This window comes from Myodes glareolus, chromosome 3, assembly GCF_982192425.1.
Source record: "Myodes glareolus chromosome 3, mMyoGla1.1, whole genome shotgun sequence".
Taxonomy (NCBI): Eukaryota; Metazoa; Chordata; class Mammalia; order Rodentia; family Cricetidae; genus Myodes; species Myodes glareolus.
In genome coordinates this window covers 65790335-65803022 of record NC_142028.1, presented here as the reverse complement: position 1 = coordinate 65803022, position 12688 = coordinate 65790335, and the positions used below count along the sequence as shown (strand labels likewise).

General features: G+C 52.6%; 1 protein-coding gene across 4 annotated transcripts in view; it reads right to left on the bottom strand.

Moving 5' to 3' along the window:
* Positions 1-3556: 3556 nt before the first annotated feature.
* Znf362 (zinc finger protein 362) overlaps positions 3557-12688 on the bottom strand; it is a 28888-nt gene continuing 19756 nt past the window's right edge. For all 4 annotated transcript variants that reach the window (XM_087904584.1, XM_085686619.2, XM_085686621.2 and 1 more), the window contains 5 exons: positions 11781-12108; positions 10890-11114; positions 6862-6940; positions 6564-6722; positions 3557-5116 (listed from right to left, as the gene is read on the bottom strand). In XM_087904584.1, the coding sequence (XP_087760710.1) occupies positions 5000-5116; positions 6564-6722; positions 6862-6940; positions 10890-11114; positions 11781-12108 (908 nt within the window). In that variant the 3' untranslated portion in view covers positions 3557-4999. The remainder of the gene's footprint in view (positions 5117-6563; positions 6723-6861; positions 6941-10889; positions 11115-11780; positions 12109-12688) is intronic.

Genomic DNA, 12688 nt, shown 5'->3' with positions numbered 1-12688 from the left:
TGAATGGGCCGAGTGTGGCTAAAGGCAGCTAAAGGCAGCTGGGTGCTGGCTATGAGCAGGCAGAGTCCTTCCTCTCGTGGGACAACAGTCGCCCTCCACCTTGCCCTGCGACACCCACCAGTTCTAACAAGCTCAGCCCCACTGGAGAGCCATGAGTCAGGGATGTCTTGTGAACCTTCCCTTATATGAACGCTGTGTGCAAGTTGCCTACCTGTGCTGGATATTAGTTTGTTTACAGGAAACGTGAGGAAGCCAGGAGTCTTCCTTGCAGTGTGTGTGGGGTGCCATGATACTTCAGAAGACATCCTGCCTTCTCTCTGCCTGTCCCCATTGCAAGTAAGGTCATGGAGTGTGACGGGTTCTCCCAAAAACTGAGGATTCCAGGTTATATGTGGAGGAAGGGACATAAGAGAGGATTTCCAAGACCCATACTCTGGGAAGCCATGTGCTGCTGAGGGAGACCCTCTGAGGAGCAGGGAGAAGATTCAAGAAGATGCAGGGTGGAATAGGATGATACCTTCTTGGGAACAGGAAGGAAGGAAACCTCACTTCTACAGAGATTTCCATGGTTGCCCCCACTGTCCTTGGGTCTACAGGACTTGCCCACACATTTCCAGGGGAGGAGACGAAAATCAGAATCTCGGTTCTTTGCGCATCTGCACTACAGACAAAATCTAGGTGTGGCTCAGGTACCCCACACAGCTGTACAGATGCTGCCCGGAAACTCCCAGACAGCTCCAGCTATCTAGGGACCAGGATGGCCAAGCCAGATGCTAGCAAGGTCCAGACTGACATGTAGGGCTACTGATGCTACATGCCAGGTACAGGGTCAAGCATTTCACACATGCTAGTTGACTTCACCTTACATCCAACTGACTAAGTGGCTGCTATTACCGATCTCATTTGACACAGATGCAGTCAGTCACAAGTACATAACTCAGTGTCTCACTGCCAGCGTCTTTAATTCCTGAAGGCCAGAACAAATGGGAAATGAAATACGGCAGTCTCAGTTCCTGCGACGACCACTACTCTAGTCTCTGGCCATCTCTACCTTCTCTGCCTCCTTTGTCTTCCGCGTGAGTCTGGCCGCAAACAGCCACCCCAGTCTCCAGGGTCTTCCAGTTCAGTTGACTGTCATTTCCTAACTTCTTCCTGCTATAGTGGAGATGCTGACCAGAGAGGCAGCACCAAGCAATGACTTCCTGCTAAATACTTAGTAGCTGGCTCTTCAAACAGACAGGAGATGGCTCAGCCAGTCAGGGGTTTCCCGTGCAAGCATGAGGACCCGAGTTTGATCCTTAGGATACATATAAAAAATTCGAGTGTGGTGGACTGCAGTAATTCCAGAGCTGTGGAGGCAAAGACTGGCAGATTCCTGTGCTTCTGGCCAGCCAGTCTCGCCAATGAGCCTCAGGGAAGGGAGAGAGTCTGATTCATAAAGACAAGACCATGAAAGCAGACAGAGCCTGAAGAATGCACTCAGGGTTAGCCTTCAAGCTCCACACCGGTGGACACAGGAACGTGTCGTGGTTGATTACAGGCTACCAACACCCCTGAATGTGTAAACAGAAGAGGTGTGCACCATCTGAACACCTGCTCTTATGAGTCAGGGCAGCCACCGCACCACTGACTGCCTGTGTGTGTGTGTGTGTGTGTGTGTGTGTGTGTGTGTGTGTGTGTGTGAACACTCAGAGTCACTAAGTCAGGTGGTCACCTCTGGCCAATCAGGTGTGGATAACGTGGATAATGGGGGAACGTGGCACAGATGCAGCTGCAGAGCCGGGCACCGATATGGCTGCCAGAGCCCAGCTCTTTCTAGCATAGCAGAACACGAAGGTAAACATTAGAGAAAGACCAGAGGCCTGAAAGGTTACCAAACACCTGGTGGCTCTGTGTGAGCCCACATCCATTCTTGGTTCAACGGTAAAACACTGACATCATATCAATATAAAGTGCGCCCCAAAAGGCTTGGTTCTCAGGGTGGAGCCAACTCCTGAGACACACTGGACTGTATCTTGAAGGCACTGACACAGGCAATGGATTCACCCATTCAGACTCATAATGTGATCATATTTAGGGGGAGCCTGGTTGGAGAAAACAGGTCTTTGAAGGGCATGGTAGCTCTCACACCTCTCTGTCTTTCTCACTCTGAGGTGAGCAACTGTGCTCTTCCACACCCTTCCACGGGGATGTTCTACCCACAACAGACCCAGAAACAATGGAACCAGCCAGCCATGGGCTGTGCCACAGACAGAAACCGTCGGTCCAAGCCCGTCTCGCATCCTTTAAGCCATCTGGCATGGGTCACGGGATGAAGAGTCTGCAACACAAAACCATTTCTGTCCGAGAACTAGGTCGTTTCTGCGTGACTATCTGAAACCTTTGGAACAGGTTGGTGGAAGAGTTTGGAAATATTAGCGGAAGCTTCAGCGAAGCCTGGAAGGCTGTGGACAGAGCTCATGGAAGCGTCTGCGGGGAGCGTGGAGGATCAGCATGAGCGCAGGACTGTGAAAACAGAACCCTGTACTCTCCGGGCACACTGCTGGATGCTAAGCTGGAGCTCGCTCACGCTACATCAGGCAGAGGGTTTGCCCATCCCTCCTGGGTTTGCCCATCCCTCCCCACCCCACATCCACACCTTTCACGTGGATGTTTGGCTCCACACAGGCCCAGAAACAATAGAAGACAGGCCTTGTCCCACTCCTCCCTCTGTCTCTGCTTCCTGGCTGCCACGGAGTGAGCGTCTCCCACTCTACAGCCCTCCCTCCTCAGTGCTCAAGCCAAGAGTCAATGGATTAAAACTGTAAGTCAAAAGCAATGAGTCCTCCTAGCAGCTGCCCCAGGTCTGTGTCTTGGTGATGAAGAGTCTAACACACATGTCTTCCTTCCTGGGATGACCCAGAGCTGAGTCACTGATGACAAGGATACCTTCGCAGGATCAACCTTGATAAGCCTGGGGAGATTCATTCCGATATCTCCCTTCGGTTCTTCCTAGACAGTAGCACCCTGACTTCATGGAGGAAAACATGTGAATGGATTTTTATAAGCCCCCTTCTAACACTAGAACTGCTTCCTACATTAATGGCCAGAACTGGGAGGGGGAACAGAACCACTGGGGACAGTGGCAACACCCCTGCCACTCAACTGGGCAAAATGCTTCTCTTGGGTTGCAGCCCCTTCCGCTGGGCATCCTGGAGCATTCCAGCACAAAGCATGGAAGCCAACAGCAAGTGGCCATTGGCCTCCCCTTCCCAACCCCGGGGCAGAGTGGCGCAAAGGTGGCCCAGCCCCCTCTCCCACCCAGCGCCAACACAGCACCAAGCACTCTGGACGCCTCCACCACCCAGGTGTAGGTGCAGTTTATTCTTCACGTCAGAGATACAAAGAGCAGAGGGTGGCCTCCCTTTCACTCTCGCCCCCTTCAGGGTTCTTCCCCCATGGTTGATTTGTTTAGCTTCGTCCCCTTCTTTAATAGAACATAAGTTTCTCTCCTGAAGCTCCGAGGGCCACCTGCCCTTGCCTCCCTGCCACCAAGATGCAGACTGAGAAGCCAACAGACCGTTTTCTCTTTTTTAATAAGGTAACTATTTCTAAATATGGTGGCCTGGAGGTCCCATAGAAAAAAAGCCAAGGGTGTTAACAGCATGGAACAGCGTATTTACAGGGTAGTACATGCGGACGGAAAGCTACAATACTGAGTATCAGACGACACAGGTCAAACAAAGGGGTCGGGGTGGGGGGCAGAGAACCCCCCAGTGGAAAAGAAACCCCAGGAAACGTTAAACTGGTAAATCAATGTCGAGTTAAGGCTTAAAAAGTGTATAAAAATAACACAGTTAATATTCAAACGGACTCCAGATACAGAATATATAGATGAGTTTTGTCTAGTTTTCTTCCTCTCTGGGGGGGATGTGGAAGGGCTTCTCTGGGCTCTGTACATAGTTCCTATATACACGGACACGCATGGCTTTCGGATTGGGATGTCTAGGGGGGCTGGGGGCAGGGTCTGCTCCTGGGACCTCCTTTGGAGGATCCTATCCCTGCTGCAGGGCTTGGGGTCTGGGTTGGGGAGTCCCCTTCTGTAGCGAGAAAGACAACTCCTCCCTGGGCACTGTCCCCTTCTGTAGGGAATTCTGAAGGAGGTCTTAGCTCCAGGCCCACTCCATCCCCATCCCCCTGCCCACAGTCTGGAGTGGTGGGAGAGGTAGCCAATAGGTTTCCTGGCCAGCACCGAGGTAGACTGGGATGGTCTTCAGGGCAGCAGGAGAAGAGCCAGGTTTCACCCGGCACTCCCCTCAACCTATTTCCCTGGGCATGCCACCCAGCCATCACTGCACCCTTTGGTCCCGCGGCTCCCCAGACCCCTCTTGTTTCCATGCCCTGAAGCCAGGCAGCCCTGGCAGCTTCTGTACCCTTTGCCCAGTAAAGGCTAGGGCAAGGCTCAGGCAATTTGAGTGGGGCGATGGGGCTGAAGGGCTCACTCCAGCTGTCTCCTGTCTTCCTCCCACCTGGGGGAGGGTCCCCTTTGAAGTCCAGAACCCCAGGCCTGAGCCTCCCCTCAAGACCTGAGGCAATGGCCAGAGAAGGTCCCACGCTGCCCTCTGGTTCTCTGTATCCATCTGTCCAGTCCTTTTAGTTTCTCGTTCTTAGCAGCACCAACATTCTGGCCAATAAATATCCTTTTTGTTATTTCCAAGACAAACTTAAAAACAAGAAACAGTGAAGCAAGTGAGGGAAGGGGGAACAAAAAGAAAACCCAACAGACAGGTTCAAAGTGCTCTGAGATCGTCTTTGGATGCCACCAGAACAGTCCAGAATCTTGCAGTTGGCCTGGCTGCCCAGGAGCCGGACCAGGCAGGGCTTCTGTGGACCAAGCTTTCTGGCAGGGTGAGAAGGTCGTGAGAGAGCTTGGTGGTTCCTGGAGGCCCCAGCGGGAGTTAGGCTGGGTGCTGCCTAGGTCTATGTCTGCCAAGTGGGCGGGGCGGCGCCACAGGTGGGCTCAGATCAGAGAGATTCGCACTGGGATGCCGGGGGACTCGGTCCTCTGGGGTGAGTGATGGCTCACCAGGTGTTCCACCACTGTGTGTTTGGACATGTGCTTCATCAGGTAGGTCTCCTGCGGGCAGATGGGAGATGCAGAAGGTGTCACAACAGAGGCTGAAGTTCCCAAAGCGGACACTGGAGGGCAGACTGTGGGGGGGCTCGGCTGGATCACCCTCAACATCGCCCATCCCAAACCCTGCAACTCTTTGTCAACAGCTGTAGGGAGATATGAACCCAACCCCGCCTAACGACACATCCTACATCTGTAGATACAGACACATCTGTATCTGGTCAGGGTTTCCTGTGGGGATGAGGCAAGGACCCGGATGGAGTGGAGTTCTGCCATTTGTTACCACTAGGACAAGTCACCGCCCTCAACCTGCTCCCTAACCTCCGTTTCCTCCTCTATAAGCAGGGGCATTACCTAGAGGCCTCGGCACGCAGTGAGGGACAAGGAGGCCACTCCTGCCCCAGCCTCAACATCTTATTCCAATTGGAAACAGGAATCTAGTTGACCCTCTCTGGGGGTGAAGCCACACCAGAGTCACCTCCACTCCCCACTGGCTCTACTGAGCTTGCCTGAGGCATCATGACGAGATGGGTGAGGTGGCCTGGGCTTTGACCGGGAACAAGGTAACATACCCTGGCCCTGGCTGCCACTCCAGGCCTCCCACCTCAACATGGGCAGTCAGGCAGAGAGAGCCTCTGATGGCAAGGTGCTACATCAGCCAGAAAAAGCAGCTGGCAACAGCCAAGCCAGGAGTCAGTCTCCAGTGAGCACACGGCAAGAAGGGTAAGGGAGGCTATGGCCTAAGACACTGACCAGGGCAATACAGGAACTCATTTGGGTCTCACGCTTAAAAAGACAAAGTCTGTAAATAAAAATGTGGCGCTTAAGAGACAAATGAATACATCCATGCTGTCTGGGTATTAGACATCAGGGTCCCTGAATAAGGGATTATGGGTATGATTTTTTTTTTTTAAAGGAGTCATTGCCCTTAAAGACTGAGCAGTTTGGCTTTGAAGCAGTAACTACAGCTTCTGGGTGTGATCATGTATTTAATCCCGTCTCCATCAGTGGTCCCTAACTTCCCTATCTGAATGGTATTCCCTGCTTCCTCTGTGCCTGGCTCAGTGGTCAGGGGCTCCCTGACGTTTATCTGGTCCTCCGGTCAGCTACTCGATAGAGTAGGAGACTGATACCCGTGAGCACTCTTGGCTATGGGGGCCTGGTGCCAGACAGGTAAAGAACTGCAAACTGGCACACAATTATTACCCAACGCCCTCCTAGGCAGGACTTTTTCCCACCCAGGAACCATCTCTGGTCACCTTTCCAGGAAGGATGGGTGGCTCTGGCTATGGCACTGTGCCCTCTGGTGGCTTTGGCAGGGATAGCAGCTTCTTCCCCAAGTGGGCAGGTACTCCGCATTCCCAGACTCAGAAGAGCAGAATCCCGGGCCCACAAGCCCTGCCTCTAGGCTCTGGAACTTGGGGCAGAGTTGGGGCAGAGCAGGACTCACCGAGGTGTAGGCCCGCCCACACATGCTGCAGCAGTAGGCCTTAGCGTGCTTGATGGCGTGGGCGGAGAGGTGGATCTGGAGGGAGGCGGAGTCTGAGTAGGCCCTGTAGCAGTTGGGACATTTGTAGGGCTTGTCCTTGTTGTGCTGGCGTTGATGAGACTGCGAAGAGCAGAGTAGGGGGTCATGAGGCAGCGACACTCTCCCACCCCGCCCCCTTCTTGGGCCCCCTGGAAGTGAGGGACACAGTTGTGCACCTGGGGGGGGGGGGGGGCGCGACCGGAGGCAGGTCGACACTCACCTGGAGGTTGGAGAGCTGAGTGAAAGCCTTCTCACAGCCAGGATGTGGGCACTTGTAGGGTCTGTCGCCTGTGTGGATTCTGCAAGGGCAGGCCCAGTGAGGCAGTAGCTCAGTCACACCCCAGAGCCGGTCCAGTCCCCAAGCCCTCCTGTGGCCAGCACTAGACTTTCACTGCCTTCCACCATGTCCCCAACTCCCACTCTCTTTCCTGGTGGTCCAGTGTAGGCCCCCTACAAGAGCTAGTCTGCTTAGTTTCTCATGCCCTCAAATCCCTGGCACCCTACTTGTCATGGCTGGGTCTCTGCTTTCTTGGCTCTCTCCATGAAAGCACAACCTCCTTGGTCTTAGCCACTGCCACCTCCCCGGTGCCTGGCACAAGCTCTGCTCAGGGAGGCCTCACTAAACAGCTGGAGTCTGCAAACAGAGAGGGCTCCTCATCTCTAAAGTTAGCCCCAGACATCAGAAATAAGGTTCATACAACCAGCCTCCTGCCCAAGGTGTTTGTCGACTGACTGACATACAGTCCTCTAGGGACTTCGGTTCTTCCGGAGAGACACACCAAACCTCTTGGCCAGCAAACTACCCTCTGGCCTCCATCCACCCAGCTACGCCAACTGTCCCGCTTCCTTCTGGGTTCTCAGCCTCCTGCCTTCGGCTCTGTTATCATCCCTGGGGCCCGCCCTTGTGGTGTCCCTGCTCAGCTAGCTTCTACCTCCCTGTTTGTCTGGGATAGAATCCCCAGCCCTTGCCCCAGCTTTCCTTGACATTCTGCCTGGTGTTTTCAAGATCTCCTCTCTGTCTCTGCCTTCTGTATCTTGCTCCCTCCCCAGCACACATAGCCTTGCAATGCTCGTCCTGGATATTCTGCCTCACCATGTCTCTTTCATAGGCAGGTTCACACACACAGGCTTTGCCAAAGTGGGGTCATAATGGGGTCCTCCGGGCCAAGGCCTGCCTCTCACCACTAACTTGTCTCTGTATGAGGAAGTCAGCACAGGGTTGCCCCAGAAAGGGACTCAAGGAGACCACTTGTCATTGAACAAAGGACCAAAGCTGCCTTTTCCCACCATCCACAAAGTTCTCAGTTTCTAGCCCTGAATTTCAGGCCACACCCATCACCAGGGTCACCAGAATCCTGTCCCGAGCCTCTCTCCACGCACAGAGCTTCCGGCCTTGGCTCCCATATCTGTGAGGTGGGATGCCCAGACTGACCCCAGGCTGCCCCTCTTCCAGGACAAGGAAAGCCAGCTGAAGCTGGTGTCCTGCCTGCTCCCCACCCCAATGCCCCCAGTCCCGTGTGGGGACTTCAAAATCAGATCTCTTACCTATCGCCCCCTCCACACATCCCCTGCAACCCAGACCCAGAGCCCCTCTTGTGTTAAAACAGGATTGGGTCAGGCATACAGGAGCCCTTTGATGCCGAATAGCTGTTCATAATATTGTAATTATTGTCATCAGACTCAAGAAAGTCAAATGACACTGCTCCCAGCTGCAGTTATCATTACATACGTACATCACATCACGTAGCCAGGGAAAGAAAAGCAACCCCCAGAGACAGTTTGCACCCGGCATAAGCAAACACACACAGGTAGTGTCACTGTCTGGCCTTAGCCTCCACAGACAGACAGACTCGGAGCCCCCTTCTGTACCGAATTCCTCCTGAAGCAGCTCCAACCCAGCTTTCACACCCTGGTACCTGCAGACTTGTGGTATCTCGCGCGTGTGTATCTTTTTGTCAAATAAGAGCACTGTGTGTCTACCATAAACAGACCATAGTAGAGATCTGATTGCGGTGCTGATACATGTGTGTGATATGTATGTGTCATACATGTGTGTGGTATGTATCATCTGGTGAGACAATCGTCCCAAATATGAGCTTGTGGGACAGTCTGGGAGTCACCTGCTCTTCACAGGTGCCTCCGTTTCAAACACACATTCTTCTGAGAGCCATTAAATAAGACCATCCCAACAGTGATGGGAGATCTGGAGAACAACTTCTTTAGCTCCAAGGGACTGGCACAGCCCCTTGCTAACTCGGCACAGCTTCTGCTTTGGATTCACCCTCTTTGATTCCCTTCAGACAGTAACACTGGGAAGACAGACTGGATTGTTTACACGACCTGGTTGGTTGGTTGTCAAAGGGTGGAAAGACAGGACATGGTCTCTGAAAATGGAATAGGGTTGATTCCTCGATTCGGTGGTTGTCGGGGGTCCCGGGGCTTAGGAGCATTAGAAGCCCATCTCTTTGCCACTGGGTTAAGACACGGTGGCTTACTTGTATGTGCCAGTGCCCTGTGACTTGTAATTATCATCGAAATGTTGACAGACTCCTAATGTTTTGTTTTGTTTCCTGCCCATTTCAAACTTGAATCACACAAATGATGTAAGGAAAGAGAAACAGAAAGATAGAAGAAAAAGGAGGAAGAGGAGAAAGAGGAGGAAGAAGAAGAGGAAGAGGAAGGAGGAGGAGAAAGAAGATAAAGAGGAAAAGGAGGTAGAACCAGAAGAACTGGAAGAACCGAAAGAACTGGAAGAACCGGAAAAACAGGGAAAAACCAGAAGGACTGGAAAAGCAGGAAAACCTGGAAAAACAGGAAGAGCAGGAAAAACAGGGGAAACCGGAAAAAACAGGAAGAGCCGAAAAACAGGAAAAATAGAAAAAACAGGAAAAACCGGGAAAACAGTTTTTCCCCTGCTTTTCCTGTTTTTGCGGTTCTTCCTGTTTTTGCGGTTCTTCCTGCTTTTCCGGTTCTTCCAGAAAGCACATACTTTCTAGCTACTAGGGACGCAGAGCTGGGAAGTTCAATGTTGGTCTGAGTATAGAACAAGTTCTTATTTCAAAAGAAAAAGGGCATTTTAAAAGGACTGGGACGTAGCTCCATGGTAGCTAACTTGCTGGGCCCAAGGCTCTGGGTTTAATCCCTGCTACAGAAAACACAACAAAACAAAACAAAAAACAAAACAACAAAATTCACCAGGGCTGAGGATACGGCTCAGAGGTAGAACTCTGGCCCAGCACACGAGGCCGCAGGTTTGGTTCCTAACACCACAGGACATTTTTAAAGTAGCACTAAGAATAAAACGCAGAGTTTCCTATCCAGCGTTAGTTCCTTACAGGAAAGGAAACCCTCAGCTGTCGGTAGTCACAGACGCCACAATCAAACAGTCCTTTCGCTGACGTGGGTCCAGCTGACAGTAGTAAACAGCCAAGCTCACCTTCAGACACACTAGTCAAATGAGCGAGCTGTACTTCTGGTCGGAACACACCGACTACAGTCTTCCAAACTGTTGTTTCTTTCAACTCCTCTGCTCCCTGCAGCCACTGTCTGCCCTCCCTTGCACACACTTTTACTGCATTAATCTCCTGAGACTACACGCACCACCAGGCAGGTTTTCTCTGGTTTGTCCCTAGAATCCTGTGTGGCACAGCACATGGGCTCAGTAAACGTCTGATAAATGGATGAATCATGGTCTCTGTTCAAACTAGGTCTATCTAGTCCACAAACACTTGACAAATGTCTAGACACTCAGATGTGTTGACACCCACGGGAGATACAGAAATGCAGGACACTGAGCCCTTGCTTTCCACAGCTCCCAAAATATTGAGGGAAGTAGAAAAAAAAAAACACACACAGGCAAGCATGAGACAGCCCACTCCTGATCCAATGGAGACAAACAGCCCTTGGATGCTCAGGACCTAATGGCTCACAGAAGCCATGCCTGAACCAGTCATGATGGAGGAAGTAGAATCCAAGGGTGCAGAGGAGGCGGTCAGATGTCTCAAGCAAAGGACACAGTTAAGCACAAAGACCCAGATCTGAGAAGAGCTGTGTGGTAGTGACAGCAGAACTCAGTGGGGTGGAAGGGTTTCATCGGCATGGGCTAAAGGGCTCCTCAGAGAAACCTGGGCTTGACCCTGGGAGCAACAGACACCTGAAAGTCCCTGGCCCTCCCGGCAGCAGTTCCAGCACCAGGTGTCAGGTGCTGAGCTGGAGGGGCTGCAGTGAGGGCTGGAGGGAGGCACCTACCTGGTGTGCTGCTGGAGGTGGGAGAGCTGACGGAAAGACTTGTCACAGTAGGAGCAGTGGTAGGGCTTGACGCCCAGGTGGATACGCAGGTGCTGGGCCAGGTAGGAGGCGTTGGCAAAGGACTTGGAGCAGTGTGGGCACTTGTGGGGCTTGGCCTCTGTGTGCGACTTGGAGTGAATCTGCATCTCAGACTTGGTGAAAAAGGTGAGCGGGCATACCTTACACCTGCGGGCAAGAGGCAGCTTCACGCCTGGGAAGAACCCCACTCACTCCAGTCCATCTCCAGGGAGACCCTCCCTAGCAAAGAGACCGTAGCGTAGGGCAGATTCTACTTGCGGAGACCAGAGGACACGGGCCCACACGGGAGGGACAAAGGCAAGTTCCAGTGTGGGCACCTTCTAGTCTGGAGGGAGCTCTGGCATCTGGGAACATCTGCAGCTTCTGGGGACCAGGGCCACACACAAGCACAGAAAAGCCAGGAAAGGCCTTGCCTGCAGCCACACCTGTGGTCCTAGCGAGGTGGTCCTCATAGGCTAAGTCATTCTGACTGGGCTGTGTGTTAGAATCTTCTGGAATCTTTTGACAAGGACAGGTGCCTAGCTCCCTACCTCCACTCAATTACCTCAGAACTTCTGGAGGCCCAGTCCTGGCAATAACATGTAGTAAAAAGGTCACTGGATGTTTTAACATGGTCCAGACACTTCTCTTGAGGCAAGAACCAGGACTCTTAGCACTTCAGCCTCTGATGGGGCTAACGCTATTCCTCCCCCTCCCTGATGGTCAGGTATGTTGACGGGACACCATCCTGCTCTTTGAATCTTAGCTCCCTACCCTTATCCCCTGGGGTCCCACTTTCTAGGTCTAGGCATACATCTCCAAAACAATCCTCACCTGTATGTCTTGCCCTCCTTTGCAGTCTCACCGGAGGCCAGGATGGGGTAGGGGACAACAAGGACAGGGGGACCCCCTGGGTTCTCTGCCTTGATCTTTTTGCGGCCGCGTTCAGACTTGGGGGGGCCAAGGAGGCCGTGGCCCTGGATTGTCTTGATGGAGTCCAGGAGTGGGGGGCTGGTGATCCCTGAGATGAGGGTGGGGGATGAGGCGATGAGGCGGCTCTGGCTGGTGGTGGTAGGTGTGGACGGGGTACTGGTGCCTGTGCCGGTGCCGGGGGTTGACTCAGACGTACTCACAGCGGGGGTCCGAGAGGAAAGCCCCAGACCTGGGAAGACATGCACATGGGGGCAGGAATGAGAACAGTCAACACAGCCCACCCAGTTCTTGCCTTTCTGAGCTATCTTCATACTCAAGGGTAACTAAATGAGAGCTTGCGTCTGTGTGAGATGCCTTAGATAAGCTGAAGACTGGGTTAAATTAGATTAAGGAGCCAGTTTGGGGACTGAAGGCCTAGCACAGGTAGAGCGCTGGTCCGGTACCACACAAGCCGTTAGGTTGGATCCCCAGCACTACAGAAACCAAGAAGCACTTTAGAGATAATTCCACCCACAGAAAAAGTCCCAGGCACACAGACGTTCACCTCCATGTTATTTATAATAGCAAAATTTCAGAGACAACTGAATTATGCAAATTGGGGAAGGGCTGGGTAAACAGTGGTTAGCCTCCTTGTCGGAACTTCCCATTATCTTTGTTTCAAAAGGCTGTGTATGCATGCCCAGGAAAACAAATAGCCCAGCCGGTGTGCACCAAAGTGGTGTGGGTGCAGGGCAAGTTTTAAAAGGGATGGTTGAACTGTTTTCTGGTTCTACAGCACTGAGGCTTTAAAAAGAACACCCCCCCCACCC